At 29.6% G+C, this 21,395-nt stretch overlaps 1 protein-coding gene across 1 annotated transcript in view; it reads right to left on the bottom strand.

Moving 5' to 3' along the window:
* The window catches only part of LOC111620335 (cilia- and flagella-associated protein 91-like), a 57,676-nt gene extending 36,841 nt beyond the window's left edge, over window positions 1-20,835 (bottom strand). The window contains exons 1-6 of the mRNA XM_023362252.1: window positions 20,690-20,835; window positions 19,219-19,298; window positions 17,971-18,197; window positions 9,095-9,270; window positions 5,377-5,428; window positions 3,733-3,981 (exon numbers count right to left, since the gene is read on the bottom strand). Of these exons, the coding sequence (XP_023218020.1) occupies window positions 3,733-3,981; window positions 5,377-5,428; window positions 9,095-9,270; window positions 17,971-18,197; window positions 19,219-19,292 (778 nt within the window). The 5' untranslated portion in view covers window positions 19,293-19,298; window positions 20,690-20,835. The remainder of the gene's footprint in view (window positions 1-3,732; window positions 3,982-5,376; window positions 5,429-9,094; window positions 9,271-17,970; window positions 18,198-19,218; window positions 19,299-20,689) is intronic.
* Window positions 20,836-21,395: the final 560 nt, after the last annotated feature.

Below are 21,395 nucleotides of genomic sequence, written 5' to 3'. Positions count from 1 at the left end.
TAAAAAAAATGTAGTTTTATTTGCACTTTACCTTTGAGGATAGATGACGGTGGAGGTGTAAACTGGTGGCGGGAGAAGGGAAATGATACTAAAACTTAACTTACATAACATAATGTAACAATAACTTAAAAATAACTTAGAAAAGATAAAAAAATTAGTGTTGTTTTATATTTATACTTTTTTTTTTAAATTTTTATTCACTGGTTTTTGCTTTCTTTCCTTCACTTCCACTGGATAGAGGTCACTTGGTAAAATATCTATCCAAAGAGGTTTGGCTTTGCCTACTTTTTAAAATGTTTCTAAAATGACTTGGGCAAATGTCATTACTCCGAGCAGCAATATGGCCAGTGTGAACCTTGTCGGAATGTTTCTTTTCAATAAAATCAGTCACTTTCTGATAATACATCAAGATTTCCTTTATCAAGCGAGATACTTCCATGACGAAGCAAATATGTGGACTGAGACCAATGAACAGAAGTGAATAAAAAATGGCGCTGCAAACTAATGTAACATCGTATGGTGAGTTTTTGTTTGTATCGTGGAGCAAAGATACGTTTGAATTTCATGTCGTATCCTGAAAATTTCGTATGCTGGGACGTTCGTATCCTGAGGTACCACTGTATATTCTTTCTTATATATATAAGAAAGAATTTGATCAAATATCAGGTAATTTTGCATCTAACTTCTGTGAAATTCAATTTTAACATTATCACTATAGTTATAACAGTAGTAGCGAAACAAAATCAAAAACATTCATTATATGCCAAAGTGATTTCTGTATAATAAATATTTGTTCTTTGTTTTAATAGAAAAACATATTTTTTTTAATTAGTAATTTATAAATGAAAATCTGAAGTGATAAGATTATGCTGAAAATACAAAAGTAATTAAAATTTATCATTCATACAAAAGCTAGTAATATTCGTGTTACTTCAGAACAATATTATCAAACGAAAACCTTGACTGAATAAAAAATAAGTTAATAATTTGTAAAAAAAAGTTTAAAAAATATCCATTTTATGTACAACTTTATATTATTTTAGTTAATGGTATATAAAATAGATTAATATTAAATGGAAAAAAATCATGAATAAGAATTTAAATTCATTAAAACATACACTATTTTAAATTTCATAGAATTAGATATAAACACCTCAAAAAATATTTTTTATTGTATTACAAAACTTATAATCTCTAAGACAATTATTTGAAATGATTATTTATTTCAAGTTCCAGATAATTAATTGGAATTTAATATTTCTTTGTTATGAATTATTAATAGGATTCAGAAAAATATTCAGCTCAAAATTTATTTTAAGTTTATTTAAAATTCTACAAGCATTTAAATTAATAATAATAATAATAATAAGCTACAAATAACTTTTATTACATCATTGAAATCTGATATGAAATAGATGAAATTTTATTGTTGTAAATCATTTAAGCAATAAAAATTATAATAAAAGTTTGAGTCACATTATGAATGAAATAAATTTATAATCCCTAATTTGGAATAAAATATAATATAGGAATTCAGTTTACTATATATAGAATTTTTACACAGAAATCAAATAAAGATAATATATATTAAATAAAAGAATTTGTTAAGTTAGATGTATTAAAGATCTGTTAAAGATGTATTAAAAATCTGAAATTTTGTTTTTATGCTAAAATAACTATAAAAATCTATATAGATTAATTAAAAGAAGAAAGATTTAATATGACTGGTACTTGATATCTAGTAAAAAATATTAAAATATCTTTTTATATTGACTATTTCAATTTTTAGTCTCATTAAAATATTAGTCTTTTATATGTAAAAATAAGTCAATACTGAAACACAAAAAATAAAGTTTAATGGCATTCAAAAACATACAGAAAAAGGCATGAAGTAACTCAAACTCTTCCTAGAATAATCAAATAAAAATAATTATTTTAACAGATACATGGAGTGCAATTTCTGTCCTGTAACAATGAGACGAGTTCTAAACACCTTGTTAAATCTTTATTTTCTAGCATGTGCTTCACTCCACTGTTACCATCTTTCAACTACTTGATTCTCCCTGCTGCTGTCATTGACATATCCTGTACAACATCACTACATCTCCAACAAAAGTAAAATTTGATTTCTTATTTTACAGATATAAATTGATTTAAAAGGATCCTGCACAAAACCTTATTAGTTACTATAGGCACAAAGTCAAAAAAATGTTGAGTATCCAAGATGAAAAATCAGTGAAATTTAAGCATATGTTGTAAAGCTCTAAATCTTTTTCAGTTGAAAATATATCATTTTATATTTTGAGATGTTATTGAAGCTTGTCATGTTATTAGTACTTTCATCTGGAGTAATCATTCATTATGTGATAAAAAAGACTCATTCTGCTGAGATTTAATAATGGTTGAAAACGAACTCAGTTAGGACATTTTGAGGCAATATACTCAGCACTTTTTTTGTCATAGAATGTAATGGAACGGCGTTCCACCACCTTTTTTTGATATGTTTTAAAAGTTTTAAGAGAATTTTTGAAAACTTGATTTTTGGTCCGCATTGAATCGCTCTGTTGATCATAGAAGATAGGCAACAAAAGTTTTGGTCCTGGTCCTGCTTGTGTGCTGAATCTTGTGTACGATGCATGTAATATTTTTTAGTAATGAAATGAGTGTTCCACCACCTTTTTTTTCCCCCAAAAAAGCACTGAATATACTTATTATTGATTAAATAAGTACTTGTTTTCTCAAAGTTTCAATCATGTTGACAAATGCCATATTGTTTATTTTTGGCTTTATCTTATCCATCTGAGATATCAATAGAATTAAGAAGAAAAGAATTGATGATTGTTCTTTATTAACATTTATTATTAACTTTTATAATTCTGAAATATTGACAGTTTGATATGGCTTTCAGAAATTATTTGCATTGTTATGTTTACAATGAAACATTTCTTCCATGGCAAATAGCTTGAATAAATGTAGATGAAAATGCTGAAAAACACATTACTGTTCAAAGATGCACACTTCACAACACATGCACAAATGACATGGTTTTTGCATCTTTGATACTCAATAACTTAAAAAATATCCATTTTTGACTTTATGGCTGTAAAGACTTTTAATCAGGAATACACAATATCAAAGATTTAGCCAAAGCAACTGGGACCCATTTCCTATATGATTTGTGCAGGGTCCTTTGTATTTTCACAAAACTTTATTTATTGTTTTGCTATTATCTCTTATTTTAATTTGAGGATATATCATAACATTAAACTGACATTATTTTACTACATGACAAAGACAAATTGAGATCTAAACTTATAGTTTTATAACACAAAAGATCTGTTTTGTGACAATTATAAACTTTTTATTATAATTATATGAAATTTCACATTCTTTTTCTACCTTATTGTGAGATTATACAGTTTCAACTGTATTTCTAGAAATAAAATCAACTTATGATACTAAGCTTAAATGAAATATGATGACTCACTTAATGACTGGAACCAATTTGAAGTGTAAAAGTAGGAGTTTAATGCATTCTTTTTTCTACATTTATTGTTATAATGAATCAATTGTTATTTATTTATTTTCTATAATTTTTTAGTACTCTGTTAGGATTTCTAGTATTCTTTAAACAGAATACATAATGTGTATTTATTTTAAATTAACTTGGTAATTTGGATATTTAAATTTTAAGCTATGTCCAATATCATAACTTGGAAGATAACTACTTACGTGAAATCTCATTACATAATTCATTTAACAGTTTCTCAAATTTGATATGAGCAGTAGTTTTCTTTTCTTCAGGTAATTTTATTTCTACTAATCTGATTCCTTTTTCATCTAACCATGTCTCAAATTTTTTCATTCCNGAAATATTTGAGATCAGATCTAGTGATCTGCATCCTAGAGAACTAGTCTTACCGACTAGTGCCCATAAGTGGCGTAGATTGATCCTGCGTCCTTGGCTACTCTCACATTTATCTTAAGAAACAAAATCCATTGACCATTTTTCTTTGAGAAGCAATGATTTTAAGGATGCAATCTTTGTTCACTGGAATTTCTCTATGAATTGTCAGATGTGCCAATCCATTCAATCTTGCTTGTTCAATTGTTTTGAAAATAAGTTTGAAGTCTTTAAAGTGAAAATGATCTTTCAACAAGAATAGATTTAGGATATGCATAAAGTATGGCTCCATCTCCCTTCTGGGGTTAGTAATTTATTTTAATATTATAATATTTTTTTAGGCATTCATAAATGCAAATTGAAGTGTAAGAAGGTGCATTGCTGTTATTTTGCAGTTATTTATTTCTTAGTTATTTCTAAGATAAACGACTTCCAACAACTTAACACTGCGTTGAAAAATAACATCTTAGTTATTTCTAAGATAAACGACTTCCAACAACTTAACACTGCGTTGAAAAATAACATCTTAGTTATTTCTTATTTCTGACATTATTAAATTATATGTAATTTCTTTTAATTAATAATTTAAATAATTATCTTAAGTAGAATATTATGTAGAATATAAAATATCTTTCAAAATTAATTCTCTATCAAAATTTTATATAAATTACAGTGATACCTCAGTTTTTGTCGATAATCCGTCCAAAAACAATCAGTGAAATCCAAAACTGACAAAAACCAAGGCAACTATTTCCATATGAATCAATGTAAATCCAATTAATTTGTTCTAGATATTCCAAAATAGATACCAAAAACACGTTTTATAGAGAATAAAAATATAGTGTTTAATACTAAAAACAATAAAAAATTAATGTAAAAAGAATATAAAAGAGGCTGATTTCAGCAATCTTAATGTTGCTCTTGTATTTTTCAATGATTTCCTTTTTCAACTCCATCATGTTTCTAGCCTTCTTCTTCAAAGGGCTGCTGACTCTGAAAACATTCTTTGGTCCCATGATGGAGCTAAAAGGAAAGGAAAGCAATGGAATTGTTTGGCTAGAGGTATGGGGTAATAATGCTTACACAATGAGAAACTGCCACACTGAGCAGGAAAACGCATGGGTTGCCTTTTGTTTTTGCAAAATTAGCAGTGAGCTCACATGGGCACACTGACGAAATCTAAGGCAACCACTGAAAACTGAGGCAAATTTTTCACAGAAAAATTTGACAATAACCAAAGTCAACAAAAACCGAGGTATTACCATATTAAAATCAATGAAATATAAATGAACTGTGATTATCATAAACATTTTCATAATTTTAATAAGTAAAAAATTGAAGAACATTCATTATACCTCTGTAAGCATTTCTTTGCAATTTTTCAAATTTTTCATTTTTCGATTTTTCACATTCAATCCATTTATTAATTAGTTGTTGAAATTTCTTTTCTCGAATATATTTATATTCATCGCTTAATGCTTTTTCAAATTTTTCAATGTCATTTTGTTGTAATAATTCAATTTCCTATTTAAAAAATATTTTTAATTAATTACTCAATACAAATACTATTTTGAGTTATACTATTTATATATTTAGACCTTAGAAAATATGGTGATTTTAATGTGACAGCTATGAGTGTTCACTATTGCAATTAGACGAAAATGTGCCCATTCCCCCATAGGATCTTCCATGACCACAACAATATCCTTTTTAACAATGAAGGTTAATGAAAAGGTCAGTTGGATTTTATTGTCAGAGTCAAGCAGCTTGCTTGTGGCCTATCTTATACAATAATAAATGCATCAAGTTTCTTAGTACTTCTACACTGAGCCATAGAATATCCCAACTGCTATGACAGTGCACACGCATTACTGGAACCTGTAACATTATTCATTGACTATTCGACAAGAGCTGTGATAACATCCTCAACTTGTAAAGTGATAGGTTTATGTTCTTGACTGGGTTGAGCTCCCAGATGCAGTGGCAGATCTGTAAAAAATTTCTGGGAGCATTACATCTGATAGTAAAAAATTTAAAAGAGAAAAAGAAGCACCACATATAACTGTCCAATAATACTACATTTTGTTAATGAAGATATTATGTTCATTTTAAAATAAATGTACATAACAAAATTGGATAATTACATACTTTTTAAGATGATCACTAAATATAAATCACTCTAAGATAATAATTGTGATAATCAGCAAATATAAAAACAAAAAAGAATGAGGTGTTTATGTGAAAACCTGAGGACCCTAGGCCTCATTTAATAATTTTTATTAAATATGCTTAAATATAGACACGAAATATTACTTCGTTTTTGTGAAAAAAATATTGTTTTAGACGTGGGAAAAACCAGATAACAAATGTTATTTCCTTTCATCGAAGAGAACATCCTCTGTTTTTCCTATCTGGTTAAAAATCTCGCTCAGATGGGAAATGGTTACCCCTCATTCATCCCCCTCTCGTCCGTTCTCACGAAAGAGTTACTGGACAATGATTGGACGAAAATTTTGAAATAAAAGGGGAAATTAGTCAGAATTCGGGGAGTTCTTCGACAGATCCGAAGCATCCAAACTCCACGCAGTTTTCCTCCTGATGGCCAACGCCCAAAACGGAGTCCGATAGACTAAGTCCCGAGTCTACACTTAGAAGAAGTGATATTTTTATATTTTGTGCACGAATTGATCTCCCATATGAAAATAATATGAACTCTATCTACAAGGTGTCCTATACCTACAGAAACGAAGACGACGACAACTAACAGGTCGTATGTTTAGAATCCTTTTGTGAGCTCTCTCTCTCGATCGCGCATTAGCATAGAAAAGGTCGTAGCCTCTAGCTTGTCGCTAAATGGTTGTAATCGAATTTTTTGTATTCGTTTGTTTGAGATTTATTAAATTTACTCTTGTTTTATTTTATAAGAATGTCTCCTNTGTTGTAATAATTCAATTTCCTATTTAAAAAATATTTTTAAATTAAAAATAGTAATATAGATATTTTTAAACCTATTAAATATAGTGAATGGTTGTGTCTTTAATCCGAAAAAATATCTCTCTCAGTAGACTATCTTACAGCAAGTCAGGTCCAGAAACTCTTTTATTGTATTTTCAATTCATATGCATTTCGAACTGGTTTCATTTTCCAGTTCCTCTTCAGTGCTCTATAATTACAATTACAGAATTTTTAGAGATATTCAGTGCTCTAGAACTCGGGAAAAAAAAAGAATTGTGTAAAGTTCTTAAAGGTACTAGTAATAATGTTTCTGTTGTGTTATTTGACATCTCTATTCATTTTAATTTTAATTTGTATTTTTGTAAACTAAATATCGGTAATTAAAATTCTGTAATTGTAATTCTAGAGCACTGAATATCTCTAATAATTCTGTAATTGTAATTATAGAGCACTGAAGAGGAACTGGAAAATGAAACCAGTTTAAAATGCATATGAATTGAAAATACAATAAAAGAGTTTCTGGACCTGACTTGCTGTAAGATAGTCTACCGAGAGAGATATTTTTTTGGATTAAAGAGACAACCATTCACTGAACGAATATACAGCTACAATTAGTAAATTCAACCTATTAAATATATACTGTATTTTTGAAAAATTTTAACCTAATGACATTTCTATCAATAAAAGCACTAATTCATTCTTGATTTCTCTTATTATTCATAAAGAAAATTAAGTTTTTCTGTATTTCTAAAATGAATCATCTAAAGTATATTTTGTTTTTATTATAATATGAAAATTTTCAAATATTACAATCATACATTATGGTTTATATTGAAATATGTACTCAAACAATTTGGGAAATTTTTAACTGTTTCTACTCTGCAGGCACTAAGATCTTTTTTGCACATCAATCATGACTTCAGTCACACCCATAATATGCAGCTAAAGGGAAAAATCCAATAGAACTAGGTCAAATGACAGTCTCTCATGAAAATTTCTCATCTGATTCAAATGCACCTAGAACAGCAGGCTAATACTTTTTACCATCTTGGTTATCCAGCCAGCAAATGAAGGAATATTACGATATAAGATTCATTTTATAATGAAATTATGAATTTCAAACTAGAATAAGTTGTTTTGGCATGATCATTATAGCTAGCCATAACAATTTTTTTTTTACTACTACAATATTGCATAAATTTGAGCTTTTGGTAGAATGTCAATCTATGAATGTGTTATCAATAGTAAAGATCATAATTGTAATCTTGTATGTATATATTTATTGAACATTCTCAAACCAGAAGAGTCAGTGACATACCTGGGGTTCACAATTGCTCTGGATATTATGAAAACAAGCTACCAGTGACAAAAGAAAAGATTTTCTTTTTCTTTTAATTCTTTCTGCTTTACAGTCACAAGAGGGTCTTTTTAGCAAGCCCATTCTAGGTAGGTTTAGCCAGATCAACAATGGGGCAACCAGATGGTGAGAGATGGGGCCTGACATCTTGAAAGACCCCCAACAAGATTCCTGGGAATTTTCGACCTGTCCAGATTCGACCCCAAATCTCCCAGAGCAGTAGGCTACCAGCTTGGTCATCCAGCACAAAGAAGAAAGTAAAAATAAAAAGAATTGGAAGTTCAGGTTGAGAGCTGGAGAGATATGGAAAGAAAGAAGGAGCAAGAGAAAAAGAGTTGAATGAAGGTAGTTTGTATTGTGAATTGTTGAGCATATTTTCTTATTTGATTGTCCCATATATACATATATATATATATTATTTTACTTGTAGAACCTCCTTTTCTATTTGTGCATCTTGTAGGAAAAGATGCTGCAAAATGCACAAATAATGTTGAGTGCTCATGCTTCATCCAGCAATTAATTTTTTCTTTAATTAGAACAACCTATTGTTCTTCTATCCTCTGTTCTGAATTCCTGGTTTTTTGCTAATTACAAATTAATAAGAAGGCTTTTTGCATATTTCTAACATTAATAAATTTAAACACTATTTAAATAATAAAATTAATAATCACTCTTATTTTTGATAAAACCATTGATTTCAACAGATTCCTGCTAACAATTAATTTAACTTTATGTATTCTATATTTTTGTGGATAATCATATTTTAATCAATACATAAAATAATTTGAAACTATTATATATATTTCTCAGTATTCATTAACTATAACATTTCAATATGTTGATAAAGTATAAAAAATAATTTAAAACATTGTCAATACCTTTTCTCGAATAAGCCAATCTTCTCTTTCTTGCCTTTCAATCAATTTGAAACGTTTTTCTAAAGCCAATTTTCTATTTTGCTTCTCTAAACATAATAATAATTCTTCTTCAGCTTTTCTTTTACGTAGCCTGTCAATCATATCAATTTCTAACTGGCCAGCAGGTAAGCCATCACCTTTTAAAAATAAAAGCAAGTAACAAATCATTAATTCCAAAAACTTTTAAAGTCAGCAATATAGTTTTTGCTACACTATAAATTTCCAAATACAGTAGAGCCTCGAAAACTCGGCACTTGATAACCCGGCACTCTGGATAACTCGGCCACACCCTGACAGGGCAAAAAAATCCTTAGTTAATTAATTTTCATGATAAAGACAGCTTTATGCCTCAAAAAGTGTTTTTTTTTAGGTCTGTCTTATCAGGTAAATTACTGTACAGTGTATTCATTAATTTTCATTTTCATGTAGTAAAGGCTCTATGCCTTCATAAAAGACGTACTTTTCCTTTGTTTAAGGGTATTTGGGCAGTTTATTCTCTGTTGTATTCTCAAGTAAACAATACATACAANCGGTAATGATAGATAATTCACCCCGAGAAACAGTCGTAGGTATAGGAAATGCAACCCCTGAGTTTAAACTAAGAGGAAATAAATTTAGCGCTACGTGTAGAATAGTGAGAGATACATATCCATGTGACGGAACCATAGGAAGGGATATACTAGAGAGAGAAAATATCAAAATAGACCATAAAGGAAATAGATTAATTTTGCCTGATGGCAAAAGCATTCATTTTTGTTCAGCCATACCAGTATCATACTATAAGCGAGAACCTAGGAGATACAGTTATAATGCGAATCACGGGGGGAAATACTATAGAGAGAACTATATAAGAAGCATACAAGCATATTCCGAGAGGAAACACTATTCGAAAAATACTTATGTTAAAAATAATAGAAAAGCTGAGACAAGCATACGTGGATCAATTCCTATAAAGTCAAAAGGTATTGAAGCTGCTAGACAACTCCAGGTTAGGGAAAAGGAACATGCAAATAAACATATGCGAAGGGCATATAAGGGAGATAAGAAGGAAAAGAAAATTCTAAGAAAATCCCCGCCAAAGACCTATGATACTCGCGAGAGAAAGATAGATAATAGCTGTAGTCAAGAAGATACCTGTTACTCAAATACGGTTAAAGGGATAGATAATGAAAATACGCAGGATAATATCTTCAAAGAAATGCTTCATCTTTTAAACAATACAAGGATTAAATTTAAATCGGTTTTCGATACCTCGAATTGATAGTCGGAAATAGAACCAAGGATCCGGTAATTCCAAGTAGAGATAAGGATTTGATTCGTAAACATACAGATAATAGAAAAGGGGGAGTAAGTCACTTCGGGAAGGAAAGGAATTAAGTTATATCCTTTGTAATACTTCCTATATACATCATTATGTTATTAAATTAGCATAGAACTTACATAAGAATATTAAAGCCGAGTAAAATAAAAAACAAAGCATAATATATTCGCTAATGAGATTCTGAATATACCTATGTTTTTCTAAATATGATTAGAATAATTATCGATAGAAAGAAAATGGGTATCTATATTTAGAAATAGTAAGGTTGTATTACTATTCTGACCCTTAAGTCTTACCAACTTCCGAGTGTCAAGAGTAACTCAGTAAATTTAGGAATAATTAACCTATTAAGTTTAAGATAGCAGTAATAAAATAATAAGCTAAGGTTAAATAAAATATACCTCACGATAATCATCGACTTGAAGATAAGGGAGTTCCCCTTTATATTACAACAATTGAAATATTTTCAACAAATAAAATATATCGATATGATTTAGGATTTGAAATTATCATGAGAAATCTAGAATTTACGATGCAAGAATTTCATACACAAATAATTGAATTAAGAGAAGCTATTGACGTTTTAGAGCAAGGAAAATTAAGCTCGTATTTTATCTCAAAGGAAGTGATGTATCGTACGTTACGAGAAATACAACCACAACTTCCGGAAGGTTATTCATTGATAGAGCAAGTCAAAGTTGACACTCTCTTTAAATTTTACCAGTGGATTACTACAGTTGCTATCGCACTTCCAGGAAAATTAAGAATTTTCGCAAAAACGCCATTGAAAACGCCTAGTGGATATTTCGATGCTTACGAAATTTTGGGATTACCTACATATATTCCTGTATTGAAAGCTTATGCATATTTTAAGACTGAATATCCCATTTTAGCATTGTCAATGGATCGTCAATCGTACATGTTGTTACGTCATCACGAATTGGCTGTTTGCCAAATATCACAGTTTGCTGTTTGTTCACCGGACGTTCCGATATTTCGAGCTCCACATCAGAGCTGCGAATATTCTTTATACATCGGAAATGATCAGAAGGTAACAGAACTTTGTTCCAAAGAAATTGTAAAGGAATTTTATCCAATTTTTAGAAGAATAGACAAGCAAGGAACATGGGTATTTTCTACACCCTCTACATTAGTATTAGTAGTGAAATGTTCTGCTAAACAAAATAACTTGCATTCATTACCTTCTAATATAAGTAAATTGAATAATGTTGGAATCATAAGATTGCCAAATACATGTATAGGATACTTACCTGGAATTATCCTCACTTCACATTTTCACATGAGATCAACTGTTCACACAAGAAGCAGTCCTAAGTTTATTATACCTCCAATTGAAACAATATTTTCCAAGATGGAATTAGAGAAATTGCAAGAGAGTATAAATACTACAGAAAATCCTAAGAGGAATAAAGAGAATTCTAAGAAACAAAAAGATGATGACATTAAGGTAGCAGAAAAATCATACGAGCAAATGAAGAAAGATTTGGATAGATTATTGAAAGAAAATGAAGATCTTTTTATATCAAACACTCCAACAATTCCAATCACATACATATGGATTATCCTTGGAAGTATAGGAATATTAATTCTACTTATCTGCACATATTATATAGTCAAGCATATTTGTTGGAAACGAAGATTTGAGAAGAGGATCAAGGAACTGTCACAACAGGACATTCCACTTCAAGAAATTCCTCAAAGAAATAATGCAGAAGAAGAAGAAACGGAAATAGTCGAACCTGTTGGAAGCTCAACTGAACAAGCTTCAAGCTCAACACAGACAAAGAAGCACTTTGTTCGAACATATCGACTTTAGTTCGACCGTATCGACTTTAATTTTAATTTGCTTTTTGAGATGATAATTTCATTCTTGATTGAAAATTTTTGATTATATAAGGATCGATTTTAGCTACATATATCTTTAGTTTGTAAGTACCTTTCCTAATAATAACAAAAAGCTTATTTAAAGGAATGTACACCCCACTCAAATTGATAAACTAAAGTGATTGATTAGAATAGACATAATATTGTATAGAATAGTCTAGATATAAGACTTAGAGTAGTATTAAGAGAGAGAGAGACATTAATAGAGATATGTATTTGTTAACATACTACCTTTTAAAATGAACAATATTTTGGTGAAAAAGAACTTTGCCCAAATGGATTTAAATGACCGGGGAGTCATAAAATACTTAGTGAACTCAACCACCTGAACTTTTGTGGTTATGTGAAATGAAATTTTAGCAGAAAAAGAAGTGTGTCAACATACAGGAAGAAGACACATTATATCATTTTGAACTGCAAAGTGAACTTTGAACTGTTAGCAGGTGCTTTTTGAAACAAGAAGACATCACATGATCTTCTAATATACCTGAATTTGTGCAACTATAAGAAGTCAGCCAACAGAGGTGCTGCCATAGAGACTCTCAGCAACAGAGAGGTGCATTCGAAACCAGTGACGAACTATGTCCACTTTTACCGTCAATTCCAGACGAAGACACCTGTGTTCATTGTGTTTATTTTAGTAATATTATTAATCTGATGAATTGTTTATTATATTATTTCCATGTATTTCAATTTTGAATTTAATTTGAATTATTGTATACTTTTATGATTTTATTATTATGTATAACGCAATTTTTAGAGAGAGAGAGAGAGAAATTCGAACTTATGTATTGCAGTGAAAAATCACGCCTTCTTTAAATGTAGTGTGATTTTTGAAGATAAGGGAGTAATGTGAGATCCGAAAGGCCCTGGGTCTAAGTTATTAATTTTATTAATATGTTTAAAATATCGACAAAATATTACTTCATTTTGTGTGAAAAAACTAGTGTTTTAGATGTGGGAAAAATAGATGACAAATGTCATTTCCTTTCATTCGAAGAGAACATCCTCTGTTTTTCCCGTATCTGGTTAAAAATCTCGCTCAGATGGGAAATGGTTACCCCTCATTCATCCCCCTTTCATCCGTTCTCACGAAAGAGTTACTGGACGATGATTGGACGAAATTTTGAAATAAAAGGGGAGATTAGTCAGAATTCGGGGAGTTCAGCGACAAAGTTCTTCGACAGATCCGAAGCATACAAACTCCACACGCAGTTTCCTCCTGATGGCCAACGCCCATAACGGAGTCCGATAGACGAAGTCCCGAGTCTACACTTAGAAGAAGTGATATTTTTATATTTTGTGCACGAATTGATCTCCCATACGAAAGTAATATGAACTCTATCTACAAGGTGTCCTATATCTACAGAAACGAAGACGACAACTAACAGGTCGTATGTTTAGAATCATTTTGTGAGCTCTCTCTCTCGAACGCGCATTAGCATAGATTTAGTCGTAGCCTCTAGTTTGTCGCTTAAATGGTTGTAATCGAATTTTTGTATTCGTTTGTTTAGTTTTATTAAATTATACTTATGTTTATTATACAGAATGTCTCCTCAATTCATTCCGAATCAGATCGTTATCGCGTGTTTGTCCGCGCCTCTATAAATTGACAAACTGGTGTCGGGAACCTGACGAAGGAAGAAGGTGAATTCGCCATCACCAACTTCCGCTCTAAATTATAATATAACCGTAAAGCCCTCCACACTCGTTCCCTACGACGGGGAAAGGCCGTTCTTTGGACGACTGAGAGCTGGTCTTACCGACTAGTGCCCGTAAGTGTCGTAGATTAAGACCTACGTCCTTGGCTACTCTCACAATAATAATATATATTTGTTATTCACATTTTGAACTTTTTAAACGCATATATTTATATAAAGTGCCTTTGTGGCCCGCTGAACATACCTAAATTTCTAATTTGGCCTATTAGGAAAAAAGGTTGGACAACCCTGAACTAATGATTTCATATTATCAGTCTTAACTAATACATTACATTAACTTTTTTAATCATTATTTGCTCACAATACAATAGTTTAAACTGTTGGCATTATGCTAGCTTTTGCTGACTACAATACCAGATTAATCATAATTATTATTAATAATTCACAAGTCTTCAAATCATATTTTAAATTGTTTTAATATGTCTGTATATTGTCAGAGTCAAAGAAACTAGAACTTCTTCTAAATATGGTTTTACTTTGCATAATGCTATTGGCAACCCAAAGCGATTAAAATTAGTAGTCAAAAAACTATTGTATATATATTTAGAATAAATCAGCAAAATCTCATTAGTAAATTCAGATGATTATGTTTAATATAAATTGGTAATTACAAAAATAGCATCTAACCTGTAATATTTCTTTATTTAATGCTTCATTTTGAGATCCCAGATAAAGAAAAGGTAATATTCGAGTTGGTCCTTGATTTGCTATAGGGAGACAAGGTTGGGATAATGAAGTTAAAGGAGCACATTTTCTAGTTTTATCTTCACACAAATTAGGATAAGCAGCCTGAAATTCAAGAAATCCACCTACACAAAAACAAAGTAATTAATTAAGTCTAACAAACAATTTAAATTCTTACAGAACATTTCAAATTATTGAAACTTGAAATATGATATATGAAATAAATTGTTTTGTATCTATTACAGTAAAACCTCGAAAACTCGGCTCTCGATAACCCGGCACTCTGGATAACTCGGCCACACCCTGGCAGGGCAAAAAAAATCCTTAGTTAATTAATTTTCATTATAGATAGCTTCATAACAGTATAAGAGCTCTCATAAAGTATTTTTCTGAGGTCTGTCTTATCAGGTAAATTACTGTACAGTGTATTCATTAATTTTCATTTTCATGTAGTAAAGGCTCTATGCCTTCATAAAAGACGTACTTTTCCTTTGTTTAAGGTTATTTGGGCAGTTTATTCTCTGTTGTAAGTAAACAATACATACAAGTACAGTATAGTATTTTCTGAGGAAACACTAATACTTATTCTTTTTTTAACCCCAATTCCCGATAACCTGGTATTTTCACAAACTCGGCAACCCTTCGGTCCACATTAGGCCGAGTTTTCGAGGCTCTACTGTATTATAAATCAATGTTCAAAACAAATACTATAATATATCATTTTGATGTACATATAAAATATACAATATAAATAATTTACACTGTAATAATGAATGGCATTTAATAATGTAATCAATATAAAAATGCAAAAAATGGCCTAATAAAATTCTGTAAGATTAAAAATACATGTTACATGAATTTTATGACTGATTATACAAAATATTTAATAAAATATAGGATTATTTTACAAAATTATTAGAAAATTTGCAATATACAGTATATAAAATAGCAAATATAACAATAATTCTTAAGAAATATATATTTTAAAATATAAACAATATTTACATATATTTATCAAATGTTTCAAGCATACTATCTATCTTTGTTAGAGCAATAAGTAATACATTATTCTCACTCTATACATTGACAATTAACTAACAATAGTTTTTGTATGAATCTAAAATACTTTCATAGTGACTGTTTTGTTTTTATGTCTCAGTCATTTCAACTACGAAAAACATAATTAATGCCAAATGTTTAATATTTTAACTCAACAATTTACTCCAATATTAATTTTAAATAGGTATATTTTTGCATACCTTATTGCAGAGATAAAGTTTACTAAATTGTAAAACCATGTAAATAAATATCTCTAATAAATAAATACACAGTGTGAATGAGACAAAGAAAATGGAAATTGGAATTTATGAGTCATTGAGCCATTTAATCTGGTGTACACAAGAATTTCATTCTCTTTGCATTCATGATTAGAATATTTTGTTCTAAATACAATTTAGTGTGCAGTTTCCAATGCATATAATTGTGGTGGGGAACTTGATAAAATTACTTATACAAAACCCGTAACAACAATAAAAGGGACGATACAACCTAGGTCGCATATAGTATTCACCAAATACCTTTTCTTCTTTTGCATAACAACTCCAAACAGTCTTGTAAATGCACCAAAATTGAAAATGAATAGTTCATCCAGTTGAATCTAGTCATAATTAGTTTATAGTCTGTCTACCATTGAAATATTGCAAACAATATCTGATGAAAATGGATTCATGTCTTGCTTCATTATTTTGCTTCTACATAGATTCTCATACACCTGCATGTTAACTCATTCTCAGCCACAGTCCAGTCACTTCATCTCCAAAGGGAACACATCAAAAGAGAGTTTACGAATGCCAGGGAAGGTCTTAAATACCCCCATCGAAGGTTAGTAGGAGGAGTAAGCAGCTACCTCTAACATGAACCAATTCGTGAAAATTAAAATAAAAAAAAGCAAAAACAACATTAAAAAAATATAAAACAAAAAAATGGTGTGACAATACCACAAGTGCTTGCTGTATCAAATGTTTTGTCTTGCTGGGAAGAGAGATAAAATAAAGCAGCTCATTGTATTGAATTCTTGTATGTCAAGTAATCATAAATTAGTTTTGCACTACAATAGTTATGTAACCAGAGGATCAGCACCTCTTTAGTGCCTCATCAGGACTGACACCACCATGTCTTGTTTGACATGGGAGCTGTGACTGTGAGTTGATTTGGATTAGAAAGTAGGTCACACAAGCAGCCACGTGCGCAGACATTCGGATTCAAGATGGAGACCATGAGACAGCGAGTAGGAAGTGACTCACGCAGATACTAGGTTAACAAAACAAATAATTGTTTATTTCTAAAGGAAAATACATATTATATATTTTATATTGTTAAACAAGTTATAATGAATCAAGCTAAAATAGTTCTAAATACCACCACTTTTCCTGAGAGAGAGAGAGTTTACATTGGTTTGTGAGTCAATAAATACCTGGAGTTGAGGATGTCTACAGTGATGATAAATTTCGTTGAGACTAAGGAGACCAGGGTCTTGTCCATTATCATTCTGGAAGCTTATCGGAAAGTTTTGAATTGGGAAAGTCTGGTTCAAGATCGTTGGGAAGGTTCGTCCTCACTGGCGCTGTTGGTTGCGGGTGAAAATTTGATCAAGTAGAATTTGGCCCAGACATAGGAAAATTTGAGGACATTAATTCTATAGGAATGGGTGACGACTATCGTTAGGGACCAGGTGGCGACTTCTTGCCTTGGGGAGAATTAGGTGGTGACTGACTCTTCGACCATCAATTATGAAATTAGAATGATATTGCCCAGCCAAGAGGTCAACAGACCATGGGAACGTGTCACCCTCACTGCCGAGAAAGAGTAAGTGGAAATTTTCTCAGGTAGTAGATAACAACAATTATTGAGCACGTATGATGGCATCAACAACCAATTTTTGTTAAAGTTCAGATTCTCACAGTTACATAAAAAGATTTAAAGTATTTACTACTTTCTCTTTGGTTAAAATAAAAATAAAATCAATTTTATGAAATTATTTATTTCAGGGAAAATTTCATGTGATTACTCTATATTATAAATTTAAAGAATTCTGATGTGTTAGAAGAGAAATTAATATGAATTTTGTAATTTAAAAAAATATTTTGACTTCTAAGTGATACTATATGTCTAAATGCTTTAGATATACAAAATAATGATAAACTTACCATGTTTTAAATTTTTAATCATTAAAACTTCAGGATCAATACTTGTTGGATGAACAAAGTAAGGTGGATTCCACGGTTCTGTTTGAGTTTCATCATCCCGAAATTTAGTTTGAGTAGCTTGTGACTGTGGTCCATATAATGTGTAATCTAGTGTACTTGAAAGCTTTATAGGAAGTGTAAGTGAACCTAACTCACCAATATCATAAGAACGTCTCGATAAAATTGGCCTAGATTAAAAAATAATATAATATCAAAAATGACAAAATTTTTCAGTATTATAAATATAATTTTATTTTCTAAAAATTGTTTTTAAAATATTAAAGAATTTGCTTTAATTTAAAGATACAGACAGAGAATAATATATTAAGTTCAATGAAAATTATCAGATATAAAATGTTATTGAATCAACTTATTTATTGTTTATGTAAAAATTTGTAACTGAAGTATAAAAGAGAATATAATACAGTTCCCTTCTCTTATTGAAATCTTGGATCAGAGATGTTTTAGATTTTATTGGGAGAAATAAAAAATAATACAAAAATGGATAAAAAAAACTTTCTAAACTTAACAGCTATAAGTACTGTACTGCTTGAATGATTCATCTGATATAAAAGTCTTCCAAATGTTCTTAAATCTATATAATCGATCTTAAAAAAATATTGAGTCTTTTAAAAGGATAGAAAACTAACTGTCCACAAAAAACCTTTATCACTGATAAATGTTTTTTGTGGACAGTTATTACTCAACACAGTGTTACAGTTGGAAGATGTTTGTGGATGGAAAACTTTTTAAAGACTTATTCTGACCACAGACCCATATTGGCAACAAATTTGAATGACAAAATTTGAGGACTCATTGTTTAGCAGTGCAGCAAAATATAGAATAAATGTCTGACATGACATTAAATTAATACCTGTTTAAAAATTTGGCCAACTTTTTCTTCATTTTGTTAATCAATCCCTGGCTTGATTTTGAAACTTTTAAAATTTATATTTAACCTTAGTATTTTAACATTTTTATATCACCATACTAATTCCTCACTTATATATCATCTTCATTCAACATTTCAATTATTTTTGTGTTTTCCAACTTAATGTATTCTCTACTCTAAATTGTATATTTTATTATTTATTATTAAATTTATTTATTAATATTAATGAGAGTCAGTTATCCAGTTTATTAAAATATTGGAAAAGAAACATTAATATTCATTACATCTTAATTGAAAAACTTATTTAAAAAACTTACTGTTGAATATATTTCCATCTATCTGCACCTGGAATTAAAGTAGACATCTGTTTTTCTTTAACACAAGAAACCATTTTATCCTGTAACATTTCATATTTGTCCAAATTAATATCAAATTAATTAGACGAAACATTAAAAGCACTTAAATCACCAAATATAATAAAATATTAAAAGTTTTTTTATTGACTCTTAATATGTGAAATTTATAATGTTATAAACAAATTTCTAAAAAAATGAGAAAAAGATTTTCATAAAATAAAACCTATTAATTAATTTATTTCTAGAGTTTTAAAAAGGGATATGTTAAGGCTGTTATACACGGTAAGGAAATCCTTTGAGGATTAACTGTGATTTTTTTTTTCTATCTATCCATTTTTAAATAAAAATAATTCTTTATACGTTGGGAGATATTTTGATAAGTTTTGTAAATTACTATGTTCGATCCAGCCAGTTATATCCGAGTTTTTTTCGTCTGTTAAGCACATCCTTTGAGGATTTCCTTACCGTGTATATAGGTTATTCTATATCCAAAGAAAATATTTTTTCTCAAAACTTAAAAAAAAATAAGGAGAATGATTTTATGCAAAATAAAACTGGTACACCAAGCCAGTGGCACACTCAGAATTTAATCTTGGAGGAGTGAAGATGAACAGATAAGTGTTCTTAATGCAAATTCAATAAAATTCCTAACTTATGTGACTGCTAATTCATTAGTATAGAAATAGAAGATACAACACAACATAAAATAATGAATTAGGAAAAGATTTTTGGATAATTGTCTAGTGATTGTTATTATTTTGCAGGATGTCAAGACTTCTTAGCCCCCCTCTAAATGCATCACTGTACTGAGCTATTAAATCTATTTAGTTTGGTACAACAATTATAAAAAGGTTGTCAACCTCTGCCTAGCATTTTCAGGCAGAGGTTGACACTCATCATGATTTAGCAAGAGAAATAAATTGAGATGACAGTTAGTTATGATGAGACATTTTCCCTCAATTCTTATATCTTGTTAATTCCCAATGACAGACATATGGCCCAAATGCAAAAATTTATAAAAATGTTTTTATTCACAGAAAAGCAATGTAAATTAGATCCAAGAAGTTTCTTTAACAAATTTTATTTTAATATTTTTAAAATTAATCACAAAAAATTCTGAATTTCTTTAATGAGTTGATAAATATTTTGCTAACTGAAGAAAATAATATTGTAATCTACAATAATAATTTATTAATATTGTAATTTACTAATAAAATTAATCAATGGAACTATGTGTAAGAAAAACCATGAATTAAATATATTTAAAATTATATTTTATATTGATACTTATTAAATGAATCTTCAGCCTTAATTCATAATATATTAATTATGATTTTACTGATGTAGAATATGGCAATATGTAAGAACTCATCAAAAATTATGAAAATTAAATATAATAATTTAAATAAATTAGTTTACGCATGATTTATACCAAAGAAATTCTATTGTTGAACTTCTGATTTGAAATTATTTCTAATTTTTTTCACAAATTTATTTGTAAATATCTTCCACCTAACAAATTCAAAACAGTTGTCATGGTAATAAATATAAACAAAAAGAATTGAGTGAATTTTATTCAAAACGCATTTTCGTATTATTTTAATTAATTATGAAAATTATTTCCAAATCGTTGAACATTTTAAAAGTATTTAATATAATTTGGAAATTATTAATTCCTATTATATTTTGAGACTTATTAAATATTTTTAAATGCTGTGTTACTAGTTATTCGTTTGTTTTTATTACAGACTAATAACAAGTGACACAACATTTCATCATGGGCGTAGCGAGGGGGGAGCCTAGGTGGGCACGGCCCCCTCCAGTGAACCTGGTGCCCCCCCAGAATATCACAGCCGAAAAAGTGTCGAGCCGATTTGCAAAAAGAAAGAAAAACTTAACGCTAAAAATAATAATAAATATATAATAATAATAACAATGAAATATATATATAATAATAATAATGAAATAAATCAATTTTGTGTCAGGTTGGCCTCTATTAGGCCCCCCCATAACAAAACTCTGGCTACGCCCATGCATTTCATCCAATAAAATTGGCCCTTAAGACAAAATTTCATCGTAAGGCAGATCATGAAATCCAATAAAATTGGACTTCTTTATTTACCTTACAAGTCATGGTA

The sequence above is a fragment of the Centruroides sculpturatus genome, unplaced genomic scaffold, assembly GCF_000671375.1.
Source record: "Centruroides sculpturatus isolate CEXI.00-Female unplaced genomic scaffold, Cexi_2.0 scaffold32, whole genome shotgun sequence".
In the NCBI taxonomy this organism is placed as follows: domain Eukaryota; kingdom Metazoa; phylum Arthropoda; class Arachnida; order Scorpiones; family Buthidae; genus Centruroides; species Centruroides sculpturatus.
This window is presented reverse-complemented; position numbering and strand designations above follow the sequence as displayed.